Source organism: Triturus cristatus, chromosome 1_2 (genome assembly GCF_964204655.1).
Source record: "Triturus cristatus chromosome 1_2, aTriCri1.1, whole genome shotgun sequence".
NCBI classification, from domain to species: domain Eukaryota; kingdom Metazoa; phylum Chordata; class Amphibia; order Caudata; family Salamandridae; genus Triturus; species Triturus cristatus.
In genome coordinates this window covers 963,466,056-963,492,508 of record NC_140580.1, presented here as the reverse complement: position 1 = coordinate 963,492,508, position 26,453 = coordinate 963,466,056, and the positions used below count along the sequence as shown (strand labels likewise).

At 45.0% G+C, this 26,453-nt stretch overlaps 1 protein-coding gene across 4 annotated transcripts in view; it reads right to left on the bottom strand.

Annotated features, from left to right (window-relative positions):
* Positions 1–26,453, bottom strand: part of LOC146868458 (uncharacterized) — a 443,450-nt gene that overhangs the window by 25,025 nt on the left and 391,972 nt on the right. For all 4 annotated transcript variants that reach the window (XM_085610211.1, XM_085610220.1, XM_085610226.1 and 1 more), the window contains 3 exons: positions 9,463–9,675; positions 7,459–7,536; positions 6,454–6,684 (listed from right to left, as the gene is read on the bottom strand). In XM_085610211.1, coding sequence (XP_085466337.1) covers positions 6,454–6,684; positions 7,459–7,536; positions 9,463–9,675 — 522 coding nt within the window. The remainder of the gene's footprint in view (positions 1–6,453; positions 6,685–7,458; positions 7,537–9,462; positions 9,676–26,453) is intronic.

The following is a 26,453-nucleotide window of genomic DNA, read 5'->3' as shown; positions in this document are numbered from 1 at the left end:
TTTTAGGACTTTCACGTAATAAACATAAAGCAACATTTATGAAATTATGAGTAATAATGTACAAGTGAAATTTCTCCCAAGCCTAGAGGCATTTAACTGTGCAGCTGGGAGGACAGGACCACTCTAAATAAAAGTGTGTAGAAGCAGGCATATGAGGAAGGCTCTTCATGCCCTGAATAGACAGGTTTTTGCAAATGTATAACTGATAGCAAATATAATAAGCATATTTCTCGCTAAAAGGGGAATATATCTGATAAATTTATTCCTCAAACATGTCACATTCAATTTAGCAACAACATAGAAAATTCAGGTGTCCCGTGTACCCAGCTCTCTATCTACCTGTATTTATTTCAGTAACAAGTGAGAATTCAAGCATATCTCGAACTCCAAGATCCTGTCGGTTAGTGAACATATGGCCAGATGTATTAAGGCCCCATTTTGCGATTTCCTAATTGTGAATCCTTGCGATTCGCACTTATGAGAAATCACAAAACGGCATGCATGAAAGTGTTCTGAACACTTTCTGCGATTCCTAGGGGATTGCAATTGACCTACCTCATGAATATTAATGAGGTAGGTTGCAATTTGTGACCGCCTAGGAATCGCAAAAATCACAGGGATTTTGGCCTGCTGGGGTCAGCAGACCACCATGTCCATGATTGCTTTCAAATAAAGCAATCCTTTTTTTTTTTGTAAAGCAGCCCGTTTTCCCTAATGGAAAACGGGCTGCTTTACAAAAAAAAAGTTTTCCTTTCACTTTTTAAGAGCATGCAGTGGTTCGATGGACCCACTGCCTGCTCTTAAGGAATGCTTCACAAAAATTCACAAAGGGGAAGGGGTGCCTTGGGGATCCCTTCCCATTTGCAAATGGGTTCCCACCTACTTAAAGTAGGTGGTAAAATGCAAATGTTTTGCGACCACATTTCGGTCACAAAACATTCCTACATACCCATGCGATCCGGTATTAGGAAGGGATGGCCTAAACACGCCTCTTCCTAATAGCCAATCCCAAACCCATTTTGCAATTCGGTAACAGGTTACCAAATCGCAAAATAGGGTTTGCTGCATCTGAAAAGCAATTTTTGTGTTTGCAAACCAGTAGATTCTGCGAATCGGCCCATAGACTACAGAGATGTCGACCACTTTGAAAAAATCATAAGTGACATTGTGCTGAATTATTATGAAGTACAGGAGCCCAATCCACAAAAAGATGAGGAGGGTCCCTGCAGCTCACTACGGTACACTAAGGTGATGGCAATTGGGAAAACAATTGTGAGCATCAGGAGACGCAGTGAATAGTTGAGTATCATCCCAAAGGCTTAGCACTTGAGAAATGTCACAACAACATTTGAGTCCAGTTGAGGCTTGATGAATGACTTCAGGAGAAAGATGCGAGTCAAACCATTGATAAAACACACCACAGCTAAATAGAGAGGTTTAGTCAGGCAAACACAGAAAGGCTGATAGGGCTGACATAAAACCTCTACTCTTGCTGAGCAAATGAAATAAAGAAGAGCACATCTGAATGTTTGTCATACAAAGGGTCAGTATGTTGAGCACCACATGCATTTCTCTCAGTGTTCACTATAAACGCACTTTTTCAACAAGATGTCTGACTTCAAGGATGACATAGACCACCTTGGCTGTCAAGTCATACATCGGTAATGTCAGCAACTCAATCTCAATGCATGGAGGTATAAATTATGGAGACGTTGGTGCAGGACTCTCCCCTGTGGCTGAGATAGGAGGCCCTCTGGAAGTCGTAGCCTGATTGGGAGCCAAAAGCTCAGGAGCTCCTGGTACCATATTTTCCTTGTCAAGTCCTGGGCAATTAAGATAACTTGAGCCCGGCCAGTCCTCATTTTTCCCAAAACTCGCGGCAGAGGTGGAGGTGGAAATGCATACAGGAACCCTGTGTTTCACCACAGAAAGAAAGTGTCTCCTAGTCAGGGGCACAAAATATTTGACACTGCTCGTTTCTGAAGGCAGCAAACAAATTTAGCAAGGGTGCACACTAGTGACCGAATACACACCGCACTGCCTTAGGATGGTCTACCAGTCGTCTGCTCATCTAGTCTAATCTAGCATTCAGGACACTGCCAAACACTGGGCAGCAAGAAATATTTTCTGTTAGTCCAGCCATCATCAGCGACAATGGGCCTATTGATGCAGGATCCAGGACTCCACTCGATCCTGCTTCCTACAGTACTATATTGCAGTTGTGTTGTATGTGAGGGCCTGCAGCAGCCTCCTCTAGATGGACGGGAGGAAAGATCCAGAGTCTGGCAGATTGCTCAAAGCTCCGGAAGACTTACATGGAGGAGGGTCTTTGTGGAGCCCAGAAGCCTCTAGCCCCCCTTTTCCAGGTGATCCCCACAACCCAGCAGTGAAGCATCTGTTACACCATGAATGCTAGGTGAGGCAGGGAGAGTGGCCTAACTAAGGACAGGTTAGAGCTTATCAGCCCCACTGAAGATCCTGAGCCAGCTCCTGAGGGATCTGAACGGAGTCTGAGAGAAAGCCCTGATGCTTGACACTTTGGAATCGAACGTTGCACCGTAGGGCCCGCATATACCATTTGGCATTTGGGATGAGGAGGATGCACAAGTCTAGGAGTCCAAGAAGCTACAGAGCCATCCTCACCAACACACCAGGTTTATATCCTGAATGTCCTGGACTTACTGCAGTGGAGGAAAGGCACTGACCACCACTGTGTCCAGGAGAGATCCAATGCAGGGAATCCTCCGAGTGGGGTTCAGGTAAGGTTTTGACTCATTTATCGGAGAGCCCAAAGATGTCCAGAGGAGGTCTACAACTCACAGGTGAGCCTGCTTTGGGAAGTGAGAAGTACAGGAATAAGTGTTTTCCTCACTTCCAAAGAGGGCAGTGACCACCATCATCACTTCTGTAAAGGGATAAGTTCAAAGGTGAGCACTGCAAATGAAAAGTATTCCAACACCACCACGACCACAGGTAATGCCTGTGTGTCTGCAGGACCAATATAAAAAAATATGTGTCCTTCAAGTCCAGGGACACCATCCAGTCATCTAGGTCTAGAGAGTGAGCATTTTGAACTTTTCTTTAGAAAGTCACTAAATTGCTGGAAGTTCAGGATAGGCCTGAGAACTCCTTCCTTCTTCGGTATGAGGAAGTAGCACAAATAGAACCCTTTAGCTCTCTCAGAATTCTGCACCCACTCAATGGCACCCTTGGCCAGAAGATTGTTGGCTTCTTGCATTCAAATTGCAGAATGATCCTCTGAAGTCACTCCTGTGCACATGGAAGATAGGGCAGGGAGGAGGAAAAAGCATGGGGTAGCTGCTTTGAATGATTTGAAAGGATCAGCTGTCTCATGTGATGGATCTCAGCCAGGAAAGAAATGTCATCTCATTTCACCTAGTAGCTGGGTATGTACCTGTGATGGAAAACTAAAGTGGTTTGGAAGCAGCTGCAGCATGGCAGGAGAAGTCAAAGGATTGCTGCTGCTGCTGGATTGAACAGTCTAAATCACATCCACACCTTCTGCCCAAATGTGCTGGATCTGCTGCTGTACCACAGGTTGGGAGGACTGGTGTTGGCTGTCAGAAAGTCCCATGGAATAGCCCCTAAACGTTCTGTGCTGATGGTGGAATTGCTTGGCTAGAGACAAAAGCCCCAAAGAGAGGGTTGTGGCACATCTGTCCTGAAATCATTTGAGTGCCAAATCAGCCTTCTCTCCAAATAATCTGGACCCATCAAACGACATGCTCATAAGGAGCGCTCAAATGTCTCATGAAAACCCAGTTAATTTCATCCAGATGTGTCTTTTAAGCACAACACTGATGCTAACAGATCTGACTATACAGCCTGTGGTGTCCAAATTAGCATGCAGGACATACTTGGACACAGTGACCATTATGTATTATTTGGGTCTCTGAGGTCCTGCAAGAAAGTCAGCAGGATCTTGCTGACATTACCCCGTACAACCATGGGTGTACTTACCCAAAAGTCAAATTGTGTTTAGAGATCTGGGGCTCAAACTGGCCGAAGAAAACATTTTCTTTCCAAAAGCATTAATATGTACCAACTCTCTATCTGGAGGACTGGTTGGAAAATAATTCACAGTAACCTTACCGGTTTTCAGGTGTAGGATGATTAGCCAGAAGATCCAGAACAGTAGGGGCTGGCCTATATCACTGAATGTATGACATTGTTCTGCATTCTGTCCATCAATTGTTGTTTTTGCATTTGTCACCCCGAGTGGGACGGGTATGCTCAGACGTGAGTCCCGTGCTCTCCATGCCACTGGAATCAAGCTATCCTAGCTGAAGAGGGGTGAAACCCCGAAACCGGTCCTAGGATGCTTGTTTCCAGTCCAGGGAGGACCTGGCTTGGCAGTTCGGGCTGGACTGTTCCCATGAGGCACAGGGTCAAGACTGATTTGCATATGGCTGGGTTCAAACTGGAATGGCATGGTGAGCAAAAAACCGATGGATTTAGGCCCAGATCTCTGTACTGGGGTGAATGTATGACATTGTTTTGCATTCTGTCCATCAATTGTTGTTTTTTCCTATATCACTGAGCTGCACGTCGACGGACTTCAGTGCCCAAATATGACTTAACCCAAGTCGCCATCAAAGTGTCAGTAAGGGCTTCATTGAATCGCAAGAGAGGTTCAGATGAAGCTTACTCTGGTTGGACAATTTGGGTTAATAAAAATTGATTTGGTTTCAATGGTAGGAAACTATAGGTCTATGACTTCAGCTGCTGTTTACACCACCACTGTGTTAGAGGTACTTTCTTCCATTGGTGGCCCAAGTGGGTAGTCTAGCTCAATCTCAAGGGATGTGTGTAGCCTACTGGCAGTTTGAAAGTCTAAGTATAAGCCATCATCTGTGTAATGAGAGGGGAGAAAGTTACCCACCTCTTCATCCTTATCAGTATCTTGAGGGGTAATAAGTGTGTCCTGAATTGCATTAGAATAGCATCCAAAGAAGGCTTCTAGACTCTGGCAGTATTGGTGCCACAGCGGAGGCCTAAGGTTGGAGTTTGGTATCATAATGACTGATAGCGCCTTCGTTATTTCATAGCATGGCACAAATATAGAAGTGTGGACTGGCGTTGGAATGGGCCCACCAGCAGAAGTTCAGGTGGGAGCCCCTATGGCCCTATAGGCCTGAAGTCATGCAGGAGGGAGCTGGAAACACTTGATACATTTACAGACAGGTTTCCTTGGAAGCCACTATTTGCTACGGAGTGGATGGCAGCTTGGGGAACTGGGGCAGTACCGCTGCCATTTGCAGAGCCAAGTTGGAATCAGATGACCAAGGAGGAGTAACATCTTCAGCTTGACACTCTTGTGCCTTCTTGACAGACTTCGAGTGCTGAGGTTGAGTCCCAGTTGGCCTTCTTGCACTTATGGCATGTCTTCGATTTATCGGAATACCTCAAACATGAAAAGGACTTCTTGCAGGAAAGGCTTCAAGACTTCTACTGTGAGGGGCACCATGACTGAGAGCAGGACCTGTGATTCAACTATTAACTATTTCTGGCAATGTACAGCTCAATCAATCAGTCAATCAATCAAGGGAATTGTAAGCAGGCTACTCACCCGTGAGGGTCTCAAGGCGCTGAGGGGAGGGGGGGGGGGCACAGATCTGTTTAGCTGAAAAGCCAGGTCTTGAGTGTCTTCCTGAAGGTGCTCAGGGTGTTCAGGGAGGGGGCACGTCTGATGTCAGCCGGTAGCTTGTTCCAGGTCTTGGCTGCAATGTGAGAAAAGGATCTTCCACCTGCTCTGGCTCTGTGGATGCATGGGGTTTCAGCCAGTGCAAGGTTGGAAGCTTCACCTACCATTCCTGGTTTGCCTTCAGGAACATAAGGGTGCATTTATCACCCGACTTAAGAGTTATGACTCGAGTCCAAGCTCCAGAAACATACAGTGACCAACATATGCTTCCTGCAGTCTTGGCAGGGTTTGAAACCTGTTGTCTTTGGAGGTGATATTTTCCCTAAGCCCACTTTTGAAGTGAAGACATTTTGGATTTGTTTGAATACCGACAAATTTGGGAGTGGAACTTCTGACTGGCATCCAAAGGGGCAGACAGAAAAGAACCGAAGTCAGTGCACAGGGGTGGCAATCACTTGTAAGCAGCTTCTCTCCCTCACGACTGGAGCAATGTGATGCCACCCGAAGGTAGAAGGCATCACCTACTAGTGTAAAGGGAAGATTGGTGAAAAGTCTCCACATACAGTATGGCACCTGGAAATAGTTGAACGATGAATCTATTGTTAGAAGTATCAATCAAAATGCTAGTTTTCGATTAATATGATCATCACAATATTGCACATACAAAGCTCTAATCATAGAGAGAGAAGGATTCGGTTTGCAGACATTTGGCTCTTTGATCCTGCACAATCATCATCAGCAATGACCATCTGAACTCCAATCCATTGAAATAAATAATGTTATTGTACCTGGTACAGCAGAAGATGCATTCATCATAGTTAATTTTCCAGGAACGTCTTCCTCATCTTCATCACTGATCTTCGTCCCTGCAGGCATGACATTCCTTTGATAGTACCCTGGATTGGTGATGTTGCCGGTAGGGTTATACTGGGCTACCACAATGAACATTCCTGTTCCACTACTTGCCATTCCTACGCCAACCTCCTTGGAGCTACGCCAAACCATCTGCGTAAAATGTCCTTCAAAGCCAATACAACATGACATTAATCACTGCATAGAGATGAAAACAAGAAACACAATTAAAGAAAGGAGAGTGACTTCACTGGTGACATTCAACAAATTCCTCAGAGTTTTGCAGCCCAGAACGGGGGAGAAACATGCTGTATTATCACGTTATTCCTCATTTAGAGGTGTGTAGCTAAGAATGGGGAAAATACCACAGCCAGTAAATACGGAACCCTGATGTATCCGTATTTACATGGCTATCTAGTATCTTCTCAAAAAATGGGGTCCCACAAAATAATGCCCAGACTCGGGTAAACTGTCATTCCTACAAATTAAAAGATCTATTGTAAATTAAAATTGAGTGAAATCAACTAATGCTGATCAAATCACAGAGAAGATAAAGAGCTATATATATATATGTATATATATATATATATATATATAATTATATATATATATATATATATATATATATATATATACATATACATATATATATAGATATACTCATATGCTTTAAAAGAGGGAAAAGAGACCAATTTCGTCCAATTGCTGCCCACTAGTGCCAGGAAAAGTGAGCCTCTATCTTGGGATGCCATCTTCCAAATGTATGATTTTGACATTTATCAATTGAGGAGATTCTGTTTTGTATCTCAACGAATGCCGGATTGTACCTTGGGCTTTGAATGTGGACAGTGTGCTTGCACTGCACGAGAAGCGGATTCAGTCTTTAGAGATTGGGCCATACTTTAAGGTTTGACACAGACAAACATGTTGGGTGAGCTAACCTGTATCCGGTTGGTGTCCACCTTCAGAGAAGTCATAGTTCTTTTCTTCCTTGTACCAGGCATCTGCCACTTCTTGACCTGAAAAGGGCCCGGAGAAACAGAGCACACTTTCATAAAATGCTTAAAAAATGAGACTGTTTATATTGGATAGGTGAAGACTGCTAACTAAAATCCAAAGTAGATGACAGACGTAGAGAGGTGCATGACATTTGCTAATGGTATGAATCATTTTTGGCTGAAGACTTTAAGACTTCACACACCTCTCAAAGCTACGATAAGGATATCAAGGTACTAGTTTGCTTCCACCCTTTGTTAGTTCATGTCTAGGCATTTTAGTGAACTTTAACTCCCCATTCTGTTTTAAAATAAATCCTGCTTCAAACTTGTCAGACAAATACTGTTGACTCTTAAATATTAAAATCCTTCCCCTAAAGGATGTTCAAATACAGTGAGATTGCTTGATCTCCATCAAAATAAGGAAAATCTATCACGTTGTCCAGTGCTTCAAACGGGGTATGTTTAACCTATGCAACAGTCACCACTTTTAAGTTTTAGGAATAAGGGTGCAAACTCCTCCATCAAATGTATGCCTCCTTCCCTAACCATTCTAGGAATCTAATCACCTCATATTCCGAAAGCATCTGAAGACCTGGCTCTTCCCATAAAATCTGGTCGCTCACTCTGGTTCTGCTCAGCGCTGGGATACTCCCGGGTAGCCTGCGCTTTACAAGACCCCCATTTTATTTCATTTCATGCTAGTTATTTAGAGACAGGTGGGACAGAAAAGTGTACCAGTTCCCACAAAGGGACTTTCCTTTTACATCATAGATGGACACTTGAATACTGCCATGTAATAAAATGGCACCATTATTAGAAGAGTGGGGGTGGATGGTGTAAGTCTTCTTCTGTGGTGCCCTGCACTCCTTTGAATAGAGGCTCACTCATGGGCTGCCATGTGTAGGCAGTGGGATGCAGATGGAAATCTGGCATTCCCGGAGGCAGGGGATATGTGTGCCAGATAACCTTAGTACTGGAACAATTGTATATATTAGCCTTTGGTAGTGTACACGATGCCTAGCCATGTTAGCCACTTCAGTATTGCCCCTGAAAAAGTCAGTCACTGCCACTTGAGGTACAAAAGAGACTGAGTGATGCCATGATTGTTACACAACTTCCACTATCCCTATAGTTGAGTTGGAGAACTCAGCCATCCAATCAGATTTTGATCATTTCAGAGAAAATCCTGTCCATCTCAGTTGCACTGGAATTTCGTGCAACAAATTAAGAGCAGCATTTAGGACAACTTTGTTGCACTTAAAACGAAAAAGTCCCCTAAATTGTACTTGTTCTGATGCATACCCTATACATAAAAACGTGATTGAAACACTTGACATCACAGTTCCTTAAGGGTCATAAAAGGCGACATATGCTGCATATTATTTAAAACAATGTGTTAGTGCACCTAAAATACCATTAATACCATACCTCTAAGAGAACTGTTGGTAGACTTCCCAGCACTAATAGAAAACAGAGTTGCATGTATGTGCTATAATAGGATCTTTACTATCCTTCCTGATCACCTTAAAAGAAAATTAAGTCCATACTAAGTGCTTTAACATAAAAATGAAGAAATTAGGTTTTTCTATTCCTTGCATACAATCTAGAAGGCACCCCCAACAAACCCCTGTCCAAAAACCATCTAAGTAACTTCAAACTTACAGCTCTTCTTCAACTGTTAGCAAACATGCCTCTCCCAAGAGCACTCTTACATGTGCTCTCAAAACCGGCCCTTTTTTTCTACATAAAGATCCTGTAAACCCTGGAGCCTGTGGCGTTGATAAGTTAAAGAAATTAACAAGTTTGCTCTTAAGAGTTGGGTAAACCTCAAGTATCCTACTGCATGAACTCATTTAGTCATCTACATTTATCATACAGCCAGTCCTTCCAGTGGAATATGGGTGTGGCCCTCTATGCTAAATCATGGTAAACCTTATAATCACTCACCTGTGAGGGTAGTTGATGGTCCCCCAGTTTTAGCCCAGACATTCTCGCCATAAGCGGTGTCACTGTGTTTCAGTGTCTTCAAGGCAAGCAGGTGCTCAGCCCATTTCTGAGCCTCTTGGCTAATGTTGGAACTTAGCTTCAGTGGCTTTGCCCCATGACGTAGTCGATAGGCATTGGTGGCATTCAGGAAATCAGACACAAAATCATCATAGACTAGAAAACAAGAATCATAAGCACTGATATGTCATGAGAGTTTTAGCAACTGATACATAAATGATACGAAATAAACTTTTGGGTAGTCAAATGTTTTGGACATTACACAAGCAATGTCTCAAATATTGCCTGCAGACATCAGTGTCTTCTAAGTATTAACTGCTAAGCTTGGCAATCTTTTAAATGAAAAGCTGGTCTACCTGCTCCTTTCCATTAAAATACATTGGCCCAGCTCTCAAAAGTTTTAGCAACCAAGTGAATATTTATATATGTCAAAATGTAGGTAAAAAGGGGTCGGGCCCTACAAGAAGGGTTCTTAAGTGAATGTTATGTCTTTATTGTGTACTTTTCTCCTAAGACTCACTCTTACATACACACGTGCAGAAGGCTCTATTGAATGCTCCAGAGAGTTGTGATGCCCATTCCACTTGCCCACCACACGTAGATCATAGGTAGGCTACCCTGTTTTGGGTTTAAACCTATAATAACTGCTAACACTCCAACAAAAGGTTAATAGCCCTTACAAGTGCAAACATATAAACACTGAAAACACACCTGCACAACCACAAACTAAATGTCATTCAAAGAAAGGAAAAGGAGAGTGAAAGAGTTATTTTTATTTCTTCCTGAAAAGGCCAACACAATGTAACTTTGTTATACAATGAAGCAGCATGAAAGACTGGGCTAACATTATTCTGCTTGAGTTTTGCTGTTTAGGGATGTAAATTAAATATTGTTTCTTCTTTATTTTGCTTTTTTCAGTTTTGTAGTCGTTGGTCTAAAGATGCAGGGTTTAGAAGCATGTTTTAGGTCTTGTTTAATTATTTTATAAACTGTAGAGAATCAGGATATATTAAAATAATATTTGATATTTTGGCTACGTTTGATTTTTTTCACTGATAGGTTAAATGGCTGGTTTCCCAATATGTTCCATCACATTTACCCACAGAGAATGGGTAAAAACCCTTGATACATCAGCCCCCGTTTCTATAGAGTCAGTATTGATAGTAGGTGAACTGCCAAGCACCCCAGGTTTTAAACATTCAATGAAAGGTGTAGTGACAGGTATGTGAAAAGAGTGCTGTCACCAAGCATCTGGGATAGTGGGGGAAACGTTACACCAAACTTTAGGAAAACATGGAACACAGTGCCACTTGTAATGCTGCTACAAAGAGTCCTTACCAAGTTTAACAATATTTGAGTGATATTGTTTGTATTTGAAGTGAATATGCTACGTATATGAAAAATCTATGTGATGCCCAGTCAAAATCGATACATGAGCTGAAGTGCTTCCTGGTAAGAGATCCTTGCCACTTGCTAGATGGTATGCTGAACGCATCTTTAAAATCTTCAGAGTTAATGAAAAATGCTATTGACATTTTAGTCCATTCTGGTGCACTGTTTTGTTTTATGCTGAAACTAAAATGCAAATATCTCACATTTTGTGATCTGTTTGGCATTAAAGAGTCATCCCAACAGTGTCATTTAGCGGGAGGGTTCTCTGCCCTAGGGGCAGTGAAAACTATATTATCCATGTGGCAACCGTTTACAGAATTATTTCTGAGTGATGATGCCAAAGGTAAGAAATGCGAGGATCTTCAATCGTATATGGATGTGAAAAAAGTAAACTCTACTGCAGTGATACTCAAAGTACGGTCCGGGGCCGCATGCACCCCTCCTGACCGTTACATTCGGCCCCCTGAGCAGCAGCACTGGGCTGCTGTTTACTCAACTCAGCACGAACATAAAAAGGAATATGCTACTTACCAGTATGCATCTGTTCTTGGCATGTAGAGCTGCAGATCTATACACTGTGCATAGATCGCCATCTGGTGTTGGGCCCGGATGTTTGCAGTTTGTTTTTCTTCTTGGACAGTCTTTGGAAGTCACGAGTTCGGTGACTCCTCCTTCGGTCCGTACTGCGCATGGGCTTCGGCTCCATCCTCAGACTGTTTTTCGCCAGCAGGGAAAAGATGGAGCGTAGTGATAATAGTAAGAAACCCATGTGTATTGTATCTAAATAAGATAGACTGGAACGGATACAGGTAGCCGGGGAGGCGGGTGGGCGTGTATAGATCTGCAGCTCTACATGCCAAGAACAGATGCATACTGGTAAGTAGCATATTCCGTTCGAGGCATATGAGCTGCAGATTATACACTGTGCATAGATTATATAGCAGTACCCAACCCTAGCGGCGACCACCGGTATCCGTTGCAGTGGTTTGAAACAGTGTCTTTAGTACAGCCTGGCCCACACTAGCTTGTTGTTTGGAGTGCACGTCTACACAGTAATGTTTTGTGAAGGTGTGCGGTGTTGACCATGTGGCTGCTTTGCAGATGTCATCTAAGGGTATGTTCCCTAGAAAAGCCATAGAAGCCCCTATCTTTCTTGTAGAGTGGGCTTTAGGTGGAACAGATAATGTTCTTTTTGCTTTGTGATAGCAAATTTGTATGCACTTTACAATCCACCTAGCTATCCCTGATTTTGAGATGGGGTTGCCTTTATGCGGTGGAGAGAAGGAGACAAACAACTGTTTAGTCTTTCTGAAAGGTTGCGTTCTTTGTATGTAGTACAGTAAAGCCCTTTTAACATCAAGTGTATGTAGAGCCCTTTCCGCAACAGATTGAGGTTGCGAGAGAAAAAAACGGTAATTCCATCGATTGATTAAGATGGAAGGGGGAAATGACCTTGGGCAGAAATTTTGGATTTGTGCGAAGTATCACCTTGCTGTGATGTATCTGTAAAAAGGGTTCTTGTATAGTGAACGCTTGTATCTCACTAACCCTTCTAAGGGAAGTGATAGCTACGAGGAAAGCTGTTTTCCAAGTAAGGAACTGTAGCTCACATTTATGCATTGGTTCGAAAGGCGGACCCATTAGCCTTGTAAGAACTACGTTTAGATTCCACACAGGTGAGGGTGGTGCCCAGGGTGGAATTACTCTTTTAAGGCCTTCCATGAAGGCTTTAATAGCAGGTACTCTGAAAAGTGATAAATGCTGTCTGTTTTGCAGGTAAGCAGCAATTGCTGCTAGGTGTAGACGGATGGATGAGTACGCCAGGTTACACCTTTGAAGATGGAGCAGATAGCATATGATGTGCTGTATGGAGACATCTAAAGGGTTGATTGTATTGTTACGGCAGTAAACAACAAATCTCTTCCACTTTGCGGCATAGCATGCTCGAGTGGTAGGACGTCTGGCTTCCTTGATAATGTTCATGCAATCAGGGGGAAGATTAAGGTATCCAAATTCTAAGATTTCAGGAGCCAGATCGCAAGGTTGAACTGAGCTGGGTCCGGGTGCCTGATTTCTCCATGGTTCTGGGTTAGGAGGCATGGGGACAGGTGCAGTTTTTGATGTGGTACCACCGATAGCTGTAGTAGTGTGGTGTACCACGGCTGTCTGGCCCATGCTGGGGCTACCAGAATCAGTGTGAGGGAGTGCTGTTGTAGCTTCCTTACCACTAATGGAATTAGCGGGAGAGGTGGAAAGGCGTATGCAAATTTGCCTGACCAGTTCATCCATATCGCATTGCCTTTGGACAATGGGTGTGGGTATCTGGCGGCGAAGCTTGGGCATTTTTTGTTTTCGTGGGTCGCGAAGAGCTCTATCTGAGGATGCTCCCACTTGTGAAAGAATGGGTGAAGAACTTGTGGATGCAGTTCCCATTTGTGCATTTACTGCGTTTGTCTGCTGAGCAGATCCGCCATGGTATTTTGTATACCTGGGACGTGTTGTGCCAGGAGAAAGATTTTTTGTGGGATTGCCCATCTCCATATGCTCTGTGCTAAGCGAGAGAGCTGGGGAGAGTGTCCCCCCCTGTTTTTGAATATAATACATTGCAGTCATATTGTCTGTGCGAATGAGGACTGCCTTGGCTGAGATTTGTTTCTGAAACGATTTCAGGGCTAGAAAGATCGCCAATAACTCCAGATGATTGATGTGGAGTAACCTCTGTTGTGGCGTCCATACACCTTGCACTGTGAGGTGTAGCAGGTGCGCTCCCCAGCCGGAGAGCGATGCGTCTGTTGTTAGAATCACCTGAGGAACCGGGTCCAGGAACGGTCGCCCTTTGGAAAGGTTTGTGGTGTTCCACCACTGCAGAGAGCGATGGGTGCGACCATCCACCAACACCAGATCCGTCAGCTGTCCCTGGGCCTGGTTCCACTGGTGTGCTAGGCACTCTTGGAGTGAACGCATGTGAAGTCTTGCATGAGGCACTATGAAGATGCAAGATGCCATCATCCCTATTAGTTTCATGAACACTCTTGCTGGGAGAGTGTGCTGAAGAAGGAATCTTTGGCGCAAGGCTTGTATGCTTGCGATTCTGGCTGAGTTGGGATAGGATATGGCTCTTGAGGTGTCTATAGTGGCACCGAGGTATTGTTTTGTGTGAGACGGTATCAAGTGGGACTTTTGGTGGTTCACCGTGAAGCCTAGCTGGTGGAGTAGTTGAATGGTAGTGTTTGTATGCTGCACACACTGGTGGTAGGACGTGGCTTTTATGAGCCAGTCGTCCAGATAGGGGAAGACGTGAATGTTCTGTCTTCTGAGGTGTGCCGCCACTACTGCCAGGCATTTGGTAAACACCTGTGGTGCGGTTGTGACCCCGAAGGGGAGAACCTTGAACTGATAATGTTGGCCGTCCACCACAAATCGGAGGTACTTTCTGTGAGCAGGGTGTATTGGAATATGAAAGTATGCGTCTTTCAAGTCCAGTGTAGTGAGAAAGTCGCCCTGACAGAGGAGTGGGAGAACTTGTTGGAGAGTTACCATGTGAAAATGGTCTGAATGGATATATGCATTTAGAGGCCGGAGGTCTAGAATGGGCCGTAGGGTCTCGTCTTTCTTTGGTATTAGAAAGTACAGAGAGTAGACCCCTAAATTTTGCTGATTGACGGGGACCTGCTCTATAGCTTGTTTTTGCAGGAGGGAGAGTACATCTTGTTTCAGAAGTGTGGTATGTTCCTGTGACATCGCACGGTGTTTGGGTGGAATATTTTGGGGGGTAGAAGTTAGTTCGAGACAGTACCCTGACCGAATAATTTGGGTCACCCATTTGTCTGATGTTATGGTCTCCCAGGTTTGAAGGAAGTCTTGTAGTCTGCCCCCGACCGGAGTGGAATGGTCTGGGGGGAGCAGGGGAAAGTCATTGTGTGGGCGGTGTGGCAGAACGAGCGGTGTTGGTTTTGCCCCTGCCTTTATTATTGTTTCCTCGATATCCACCTCTTTGATAGCCCTTTGTGAAGGTATTTTGAGGAGGGGACTTATAGGATGTGGAGGCGTTATCGGAAGAGTAGCCTCTGCCAGAGCCTCGAAAGGAGCGTCTAGGGGCGTGTGATTGTAGTGCTCCCATAGACTTCGCCGTATCCGTATCCTTCTTCATTTTTTCCAAGGCTTCGTCTACTTTTGGGCCAAATAAGTGTTGTTGGTCAAAAGGGTGGTTTAGTATAGATGCTTGGACCTCTGGTTTAAAGCCTGAGATCCTGAGCCAGGCGTGGCGGCGAAGCAGAACACTGGTGTTTATAGCCCTGGAAGCTGTGTCTGCTGCGTCAAGGGCACATTTAATAGAGGTGTTGGTAATAATCTTTCCCTCTTGTATTAATTCATTAGCCTTATTTTTATATTTCTCTGGGAGGTGTTGCATAAGAGCCTCCAGCTCATCATAGTGTGCTCTGTCGTACCGCGCCAGCAACGCTTGCGTGTTGGCGATGCGCCACATATTGGCAGCTTGCGAGGCAGTGCGTTTGCCGGACGCGTCTAGGAGCTTGGACTCCTTATCGGGTGGCGGAGCTTAACCAGATGACTGAGAATTGGAGCACTACCTAGCTGTGGATACCACTAATGAGTCTAGGGGCGCAGGTCCTTTAATATAGGCAGGATCTGTGGGGACTGCCTTGTATTTCTTTTCTATTCTGGGGTTTAAGACCCTAGCTCTGACGGGGTCTTTGAAAACCTCTGTCGCATGTTTGGTCACCCCCTTAAGCATGGGTAATATAGCGGTAGATTTATCTGCTATGTCAAACGTGTCAAGTAGGAAGTCTTCCTCAACTGGATCACTGTGTAACTCCACCCCATGATAATGTGCCACCCTTTGTAAGAGGTGGTGGAACCCCAGGGAGTCCTCTGGTGGAGATGGCCTGGATGGATAAAGATCATCCTGAGGCACATCTGGGATATCTGGATTGTGATAATCCTCCCATGGGTCAGGTGTTCCCGGAGGAGTGGGGTCGTGCGGGGTATCTGTTGGATCATAAAAAGGATCCCCTTGGTCATCAGGGTCTGGAGACGGGGTTGGAGAGCGATGAGGCAAGGGTGGAGAAGGTGGGGGCGGAGATGGAGGGAGTTGAGGAGGTGGAGGAGGTGGAGGAGGTGGAGGTGGTGGGGTGGGTACTCTGAATGGGGATGTGGCAGAGTCATTCCGTTTTGGTGGTGGAGGAGGAGCTGGCTTATCTAATTGTCTTATCTTGGAAGACAAAGTTAAATGTCCAGTCTTTGGATCCTTCGTTAAAGTCTTTTGAAGAGGATCTGGCGTGAAAAGCTCCTCCGGCACCGATTCCTCTATCGGTGCCGATGTTTTCGGAACCGACGGCTTAGTTGGTTTATCCGTGCCATGCTTTCTCGGGGCCTCCGATTTTTTGTTCCGCGCCGAGGCAGGTTTCGACACGGAAACGTTGGTGCCGAGGGACTTATGTTTGGTCGGCACCGAGAGGCCAGGTTACGACACCAATGGCTTCGGAACGGAGCTGGTTTTCTTCAGTGCCGAAGGGTGTTTGTCGGCGCCGCTAGGAGGCTGGCTTGAGCCTGAGCCGCCAGGAGACTTGTGATGCTTTTTCACCGGGCCCGAAGGTGGGGTGATGGAAGCGGTATGCTTTGTTTTCCCTAGGCCCGGAGGCGAAGGGGTAACCGGAGTCTCTTTCGGTGCGGGAGCGGGAGGGGGTAGAGTACTCACGACCCTCTGCGCCGGTGTGATCTCCTCCACGTCGGAGTCGTCGGCTTCGGAAGCGCTGACGACGTCGTCCTCCTGTTCGGTGTGCTGCTGACCCGAAGCCCCTGTGTCTTCTCTGAAGATGACAGGTGGAGCCGAGGTCGATGAGTGCGCCATGGTGCGTCGAGCTCGTCGATCCCGAATAGTCTTTTTCGATCGAAAAGACTTGCAGGCGGGGCAGTCTCGGGCCTCGTGTTCGGGAGAGAGGCAGAGGTTGCACACCTGATGGAGATCGGTGTGGGGAAATTTAGACCCACATTTTGGGCACTTCTTGAAGGGAGTCCTTTCCATCGGCCGAGACCGGAGTCGAGGTAGGCCCGAAGGCCGCTGCCGATGCCTGGAATCGAGGAAGTGCCGAAGAGAGAGATGAAGAAGCCGATTTTCGTCTGAAGAATCTCGATGGTCGAGGATTTTTCGTCGAAGGTCGAACTGGAAAGGTTCGAAGCCAGAGCACGAAGTATAACATCCGAGCCCGATGGCAGAAAAAAACAATCTGAGGATGGAGCCGAAGCCCATGCGCAGTACGGACCGAAGGAGGAGTCACTGAACTCGTGACTTCCAAAGACTGTCCAAGAAGAAAAACAAACTGCAAACATCCGGGCCCAACACCATATGGCGATCTATGCACAGTGTATAATCTGCAGCTCATATGCCTCGAACATATATATATATATGCAGCAAGCACTTATTTAAAGATTAATTGCAGTTAAACAAAAGGGAGGTAACTAGGTCCTTAACTTTAGGAACACCTTCATTTTTGAAGAAAGCAAACATGCAAAAATAGGATAGTCTTTTCAAAAATCAAAACGTGTATTTCATTTACTTGTAGAACCATTTCACCTTAGTCCATCAAATATAGCAGTGCATTCAGAAGTATTTTCTTAAGTGACGGTTTTCAAACATGAATTTAGAAACGTTCATGCTTCCCACCAACGACCCCTGGCACGCCCCCACCCTGACAACAACACCATTAGAGATTACATCCAAGCACAGAAGGTGGTTTTGTACAACACGCATCCTCAAGTCATGTATTTCAGGGTCCTCTTATATGTGACAATGAAGAAAAAGGAGGAAAATAGAAATAAAACAATTGCCCAGGGTCATACAATTTGGTCAAGTGGAGAAGCCGGGATTGATCCCAGGTTTTCTGGTTTCACATTGTGCAATTGATTTCAGCCAGTAGATATACTTTGCTTCCCCTATACCCACTTTACACCCCTTCCCCAGCTGGCATCAGTGCTGGCCTCAGTCACACCAAAGACCAAATTTTGCGCCCCCCAGTAAAATGTTTGTGAGTACCTATGCTCTACTGCATTCTTAGATTTTGACAGGAAAACATGACTGCTGTAGTGGACATTATAAACAAAGCTGAGTCTGAAAACACCCTTGTCTACCAAGTGTTCAGCATAATTGGTGTAGATGTGAAACATCTCCTTGAGAATAGGCTGGGTGACACTTTCAGTACCTTTGGCACTGCAACATGTTCCTAGTTAGAGTACTTGCCACTTGGTAAGCAAAGAAATGATGAGGAGCAATTCAGGAAATTTTATTTTGCAATGTATGAGAAATGGCTTGCAATGATGCATAGAAATGACCCTTCACCAACCATGGCATTTGAAATCAATGAAGCCTCACTGTGGTACTGTGCACAAGTTCTAGATCCATTCCTTAAAGGGGAATTTTCTCCTGGCTTTCAAAAGTGCAGCTTCATTTTTGACCGCTTCAATAACTGAGGGCATATGCGCCCAGTTCAACGCATTTGTTGCAGAACCTGTCCCAGAAAATCGCAATCTTCAAGTGCACCAGTATTGGCATGGAAACCTACGTCAGTTTCCAGAGTTAGTAATTGTGTACTGGCTGTTTTGGCATTGCCTGTCTCAAGTGCCAATGTGAAGAGTGTCTTTTCACAGTTAAAAGTTTACATAGGAAGGAAAGAGTGAGCGTGCATGACCTAAGACTCACTGAAAAAGTATTGTTTGGTGTACTACAATAAGACTGATTTGTAAAAATGTATTTGGACCTCATATACACTGTACGTAAACTGCCTATATACCATACACTATAAGTGCAGAAAGCAAGCAATAATAAAAGCAAAACGTTCCATAAACACTGGAAAAACAGTGTTTTTGTTGTTTTTAATGGCACGAAAATGTGTAACCACTGTTAACCACTGCTTTTTTAAGGTATTGAAATCACTTGAAAACAATGGGGGAAAAAACACCAGAATTTACCAAAAATAGAAACTGAAAACAGGAAAGCCTAATCATAGGCCATACTGTGGGTGGTGCAATCAGGGGCAAGACAGAAGAGAGTTCAAGAATTTTAGCAAATGGGAGAAGACAATGGAGAGAGGAGCAGGAGAGCAAGAGTTATGAAGGAATGAGGGAAAAGGCCTGGGAAAAACTCAGGCAGGAAGTAAGTCAGAAAAGGAATGCAGTGAGCAGAAGAGGAAAGGGGTGGGGGCTCATAGAAGGTGCAAGTGATGCAAAATGATACAGTGAAAGGATGAGCAGAAGGTACTGAGAATATTATTTTATATGGAGAGGAAGTGAGAACAGACATACAGGTAGCCTTTCCCTTAGAAGATCTCAATAGAAAAACTGCATGCCGCCTCCGTAGAGAGGCCAAAAGCCAATTAGTCATGGTGCTTAGAATCCCCTATCAGATACCACTGAAGGTTTGATGCACGCAAGTGCAGGATGTGATGCCATCTATATGGATATTGGGAGGAGCTGACACGGAGGAGGCAGTGCGAGAAGACTACCGACTGCTGCATATGAAGCTGACACACACGGGCATTATGAGACGTTGGCAATGGTGGGCAGTGTGAGGGGGCAACACTTGTGGGCAGAGCAAGCAGCAGACAGTGGTTGTCAGTGTGAGAACTGATGGACAGTTTGAAGGGGCAACAGTGGTTGGCACTTATAAATGGAGACACTTACGATTGAAAGGGAGAGAGACATCCTGACACTCCTTAACTTATACACGCCTAATCAAACACAAGACACATTCATACGCAGCAATCTAGGGGACCAGCTGCGCCCCATGGGGGTGGGTATTAGCATTTCAATCTGGTTTGGGAACCCACGCTTGATACAAACAGACCACATATCTAGGGCACAGGGGCGATGCAAGGGAAACTCAAAAAAGAACTTTGTGATGCAGGCCTGGTCAACGCTTGGTGGTACCTCCACCCAGACAAGAAGGACTTTTCCTTCAGCTCACACATGCATCTGTCGTACTCCTTCATTAATTATTTTTTTCCTCCTCCCTGCTATCCGCACTGGTCTCTGCCCAGCTATCAGACATTTCCATTTCGGACCATACCCACATTGAGCTTACATGGAAACCTTGTATTGCCCGACCCCAAGCACCCCCGTAATGGAGCCTCTCGCCCCAACTTTTAAGAGACCCAGTCGACAAGGCGGTGGTACAGAACGCCATCACAGAATACTTCATGATTAATTTACTTCCTGACACTTCCCTTCAAATTCTATGGGACGGCTTCAAAGCCACCATATACAGAGTGCTGACTTCCATCCTCATAGCTAGGACTCGAGAGGTGTCCCTTCTCGAAGCCAAGCTCATGGATGACATTGTTGCACTGGAACGCACTGATAAACAGCACCCCACGCTGCGAGCGAAGCGTCAGTTGGCCCTCTTGAGAAGACAATTCGGTCTCACTGGGCCAACAAAGCCAAGCACTTTCTCCTCGCCCTGAAACAAAAATGTTATGAGGGTGTAACAAAGTAGGCGCCCTCCTCGCATGCAGGCTGCGGTATCAACATGAAAGGTCCCACATAGCGAAGCTTCGGAGGCATGCCTCTGGTTGGGTGGTCTGGGAGTTGGAGAAACAGGACACTTTCCTGGACTACTACCAAACCCTTTACACCTTGGGGGGAGAAAATCCCGCTGAGAATGCCAACTACCTCCAAAACTGTCCTTCGCTGCCTCTGGATCCCTCCTATACTAGCGACCTGGAAGAGCCCTTCACGGCTACTGAACTTTACAGAGTGCTCCAGGAGCTCCCCAAATGGAAAACCCCTAGTTCCAATGGCCTCACTCTGGCTTTTTATATGGCCTTTCTGCCTCAACTCCTAACCCCCCTGCTCGCATTATATAACTTCTTCACCCATGCCACAGGCCTTTCGCCCACCATGTCCAATTCTGAAATTATTCTAATCCCTAAACCAGGTAAAGACCCAGCAATCTACTTCCTGGGCTGATAGAACTGGATCAGGCGGGTTTTAAAAGAACCAAAATGGCCAGAACAACTTATGCCACCTGGCTCACTGGGTCAAAAAGGCTCAGCGTCACTCCAACTCCGCTCTCCTCATTTCCCTGGACACGGAAAAGGCTTTTGACCAGGTGAGCTGTGCGTTCCTGAGGGCGCTACTGCAGAAAATAGGGCTAGGTCCAGTTATGATTAATAAAATCATGGCTTCTTACCTGGTGCCTACCTCCTCAATTCGTATCAATGGAAAAACCACCCCACACTTCCCGCTGTTCCGGGGCACCCGGTAGGGCTTTCCGCTGTTCAGGGGCACTCAGCAGGGCTGTCCGCTATCCCCTTTACTTTTTTTCCCATTGGTGGAGCCCCTCGCTATTCAACTGCGGCACACAGTGGACGTCAGAGGCATCCCTTTCACTGGCCAGGAGCACAAGGTCCTACTATATGCTGAAGACCTCCTCCTAACGTTGACAGAATCGGATACCTCCCTTCCGACGGTTGTTCACATTTTGAAAGCCTACGACCGCATCTCTGGGTGCAAGATCAACTTCGCGAAATCGCAGGCACTCAACCTCACCCTTCCCCCACACTGCCACATGCAGCTCCAGGAGCTTTCCCCCTTTCAGTGGGCCACACAATCTATACAATAATTAGGTCTCAACTTAAACACCCTATACTCCTGGACAAAGGCAAACTGGCCACACCTCCATGGAACGATCTTAGAAGATGGGACGCATGAACGTAGTGAAGATGAATGTTCTTCCCAGGCTTCTTTACTTATTTCAGTCACTGCCAATTCCCATCCCCGCGGAGGACATCACTAGGTTGCAGGCTGACCTCACCTCCTTCATTTGGAGGGGTAAGCAACCCTGCATATCTGCGGCACTCTTAATGTTCCCCCATAATCGTGGAAGCCTGGAATGTCCCAACCTCCAGGACTATCACTGGGCGACACACTTATGTTATATCTCTGAGTGGGTGGTGCAGGTAAGCGAGAAACACTGAGTTCATTGGGCCACTATGGGGCCTTGCTTGGTTGCCAAAAAACTCCCGGCCACGCAGCACTTACGCCGCTACCGCGACACGCACGGTGCTGGAGATCTGGGATAGATTAGCTATACGTTGTGGACTGACTACGCTCCCCACGCCGAATACCCCAATCACATGTAACCCCAACTTCTCCCGAGAGTCCTTCCCAGAGTAGAGATCAGGCGAATGCAGGCTTCTGCAGGATCTTTTCCAAGGACTAACAATCAAGTCTTTCGACTAATGCAAACGGGACTTCCACCTGTCTGAATCTGCTCATGACCAATATTTCGAGCTCAGTCACTAGGCCCTTCACCCACCAATGTGGAGGCTGCCAATAGCCCCCTCACCCTCTTCGAAAGACAGTTTGCAGCTTTATGGGTTCTCAGGGACTGATATCCAAGACAAAGGCAGTCCTGCAACAAACACGCCTTCTTTCCCATAACCCCTGCCTACGGACACTCCAACCACCATCCCTCAGAAGCAATGGGAACAGCTCTGGCAGGAAATACTGTGTGTACACAGAAGTATTGCCCAGCAAGAACCAGCCTACAAGGTCATGTTTCAATGGCATTACACTCCAGCCCGTCTTCATGCTATGTACCCGGCGCGCTACCCTGTGTGCGTGTCGTGTTTGGCCAATCAGGCTTGTTATAAGTCTATTTGGCCATTCGGGACGGTTACACTGCTCTCACCAGGGAAATTTAAGCAAATTACTTTCCATCTCAGTTTATACCTCCCTAAAAAACTATTTTCTGTCCTGATGTTCCTTCAAATTATTTTGTAGGGTAGGGTTAATTTTAATTTGCTGTTCAGTCTTTTACATAGGGTTGGCTTCTATTTTTGATTCATTTTTTTTCCCCACAGAGTGCCCTTTTTAGGAATATTCCATTGATAAAGTCCATTTAGCTTTTAACACTTTATAATCATGGATTTCCTTGGTCTTTTGTGGCCATCATTATTTGCTTTTTGCAGCCTTGAGGTAACTGGTGGAAGCGACCGCATGGTTGGATGGCATGGCAACATCTCCTAGGCCCATCGGAAGCCTACTATACTTGTGTAGCTCAGCATCACATGCCTTGAAAGGCCCATGTGGGCATAAATTATCTAACCAAATTCTATTTGGGGCGGTTCGCACCTGAAGCGGTGTGCTGGAGGTCAGCAACTCCACATGCTCTACCTGATGCTACACCATTTGTTGGCCATAACTCATTCATTTGATTCATCTAGACTCTTGACCGGGATTCTTTTTAAATGGGCTTTTTGCCAGTGATCTAGACTCTTTAGGGGGCGATTTACCAAGGTACTGTTGATAGTAAACTTATGTTTTATAGCTGAAATAACTCCATTTGTGCCTGCCAGAACTGATTCCTGGCAGATGTAAATAGATATACTACTGCAGTTTTCTCCACTGTGAGTGCAGCGAAAGCCACAGTCACAGATCCCACTGAAGATGTGGGAAGTTGGCATTTTAAAGGTGTGGTTTACCATGGAAGTTTCAGAGCACTCAAAATCATAACTTGTGGGCATTCTTAAAATCTGCGTGATCTTCTCAAATCCTGGAAATATACAGAGATTTACTCCAGCCTGGAGTTTGAGTAACTCCCGTTGTGGGTTAGAAAGGAGATAAAATCAACCCCATATTTGGTTGTTGTGTAGGGAAAGAACTTCTCCAAGAGATTTTTTTCCATGGCAGAGAAAAAAGTGTATTTATAATGGGAGCTTGGTTCCCCTTCTATGTTTTGTTATATTCTGCCCAGGGAGAAAAAGATCCATTGAAAGATACCACATGGTATTCCCAGTTGTATGCCTGGAAACCTGCACCAGGTACTGTGTGCCAGGTGCACCACTGGGAATGTTAATCCAGAGCATTGCTGAATGTTCCCTATCATTCATTTATAATTAGACTGCCTTTTCATCACGGAGACTTGGTTATCTGACAAGTGGTCACCTCTAAAGCCTTCATTGGTTTGACATAAATTCATACAATCAAAGAACAAGACAAGACTAGTATGCAACGTGGTGATCTTCCTGGAAAAGTTTGGTAGGAGTTCCTTTTCCAATTCACAAGGGCGGAAAAGTCTTCTTGATTACCTCACAAGTATGCTATCATAAAATCACTGCTACATTATAAGTACCCGAGTCATTTGATCCTCTTTCTTTAGCACAAGAGATTAGTGGATTTATTTCTAGAGTGGTTGGAAGATTCCCACTGTTACTGGACTTTTCCACTTATGCAATCTACCAAGGACTCTCAAAATGATTTCCTTTCTGTTTCTACTTATCCCTTACGGTAGGCCAAAGGTGCTATTGACCGCTGTCTGGAACTAATGTTCTAAAAGATTAAGGGCCTGATTTCATGTTTGGAGGACAGAGTACTGTCTGTCAGGGTGGCAAAGACATTGCCTCCATCACTCTGATAGATTACAGTCTGTGAAATTTAGAGATGAGTGCCAGCCTGGTCATCTCTACCACTGAAAGGAAATGGCGTCATGGCGGTCCCTTTCAATGTAGTAAAGATTTTGTGGACAGCTGTTCACCAAACATAGCTTTTTTTTGTTTTTCATATTTGTCATAACATATTTTTCCCCTGGGGTGTGTGGGGAAGTTCTTTTTTTCCTGTCCCTCAATGGCAAAACTTTCCTGGCAGTGACGAACAGGAACAAAAGCCATTACACAATCCACACTTAACAGGGCAGACAGTGTAATATAATTCCTCCAACAGCCCACTTCTCCTTTGGGTCACTGGAGGAAGTATGCCGTCCACGGAGTTAGCGGGGGCTCTGTCAATAGAATACTACAGGTCTGCCTGTCTCTAAATGAGGCGGGCAGACCAAGGGTTTAGAGAGAAGGATATTCTGTTGCGACAGAGTACCCTGTCTGTCAAACTCTAAATGGGCCCTAGAAAATGTAATCTACAAAACTGAATCAAGGAAGAATGTTTTATTCTTTTGGAGCAAATGTTCATTGAACTATCTTCAGGCCCAGCTCAACTCTCGCATGGCAGTAGTCCAAATAAGGAACTCCAAGAAAATACCTATCTCTGTAGATGTGCCAGTGCTAAATAATGCTTTTGAAAGAGAAATACATTTGCCCCCATGTTAGGACTGGCTACCTTTAATATGGCACAAGTATTTTCCAAGTTGGACTTATACAAAATATACCACTCACAATATATCACTACCTTTGCAATGATCTAGAGCTTCACTGCTACTAGCATTTAGCCTCTCATCTGCCAATGAGATCCTTTTGGAAGCTCTCGTGATGAGAAAATACAGGACTATCAATCACAAATACGATATATTCGTTTTCACAAAACACCTGAGATGTCTGAACCATGCTGGCTGTGTCAGGGGCCACTCTAATTCCTCAAAACTAAAAGTCTGACAAAACCATAATTACAATTTTGGTCAAATATTTTACTTAGAAGGATGCAGCCAGACCCTGAAAAAGTTGAACACTGTGATGGATACAAGTGTCTTGTGATCATTTAGAGGGGTGGCAAGCTACGGCTCGCTCTACAAAAGGCGTTGCCACTACTAGTGCCCTGCTTTACCATCCAGCCCTCTTTTTAAATAGTCTTTGGAATACACAAATCCAATGGCATCCTCGGTCTCTGATCAATGAACAGGACAGGATTGTCAGTGCATGCAAGTCCCGTTGCATTTGGGTCATTCTGGCTCAGTACACACGTGGTTGTAGTTCGGTTAGAAACATAATCTCTTACATAAACCAGAGACTAATGAACATTAAATGTATTGTATTTGCAGTTGACAAAGAGAACCTAGCAGTATTTTGTGCTTGCCAACAATTTCACATGTTCTAGTATGACAAAGTTTCAATATAGCAACAACCATCAGGCTCCACTAATAATAAAATGAAATCCCAAACTAAAAATGCCACCACTAATCTAAAGATAGGGGATATGACTGTGTAGGATTTCAAGATAGATGGGACAAATAAGTCCACCCAGTAGATTAAATCCCCATGTATCCTGTGCCATAGGTCACTTCACGTCTCTCAATAATACAGATTATATCAACTTTCAGCTACAACTGATAGCACAGAAGGTGTTTTTGGGAGATCCCTGTTAAGACCCTGCAGAATCCCGCTGTTTGCCATGTGTGAAGAGTCACGACTCCTTTGAGATGGAGGTATGTGAATGATGCAAAGATGTGTCCACTAGGCAAGTACACTGAAGAACTAAAATCATTCAAGCAAAATAAAGAATAACTCTTTGATGACCGGAGGAAAAATCATTTAGTAGAATGTGCATTGAGTTAACAAACAAAATCTCCACAGCTGATAACCGGATGAAGAAGTAAAGTTTGTGGGTTTGGGAGGCATGGTAGAGAAACTGTGAAATCATGCTAAATGTGCCAAACCACAAGCAAACCATTCAAGCTGTAAAACTTTTATGGCCCACTTGACATTGGTAGATTTTAGGTAGTACAGTTCACATTCAAGTCAACCTCAACACAGTTGTGTGTGCTGTTTGCGGGAGTCTTGGGTGTGAAATCCCAAAAGGGCTGA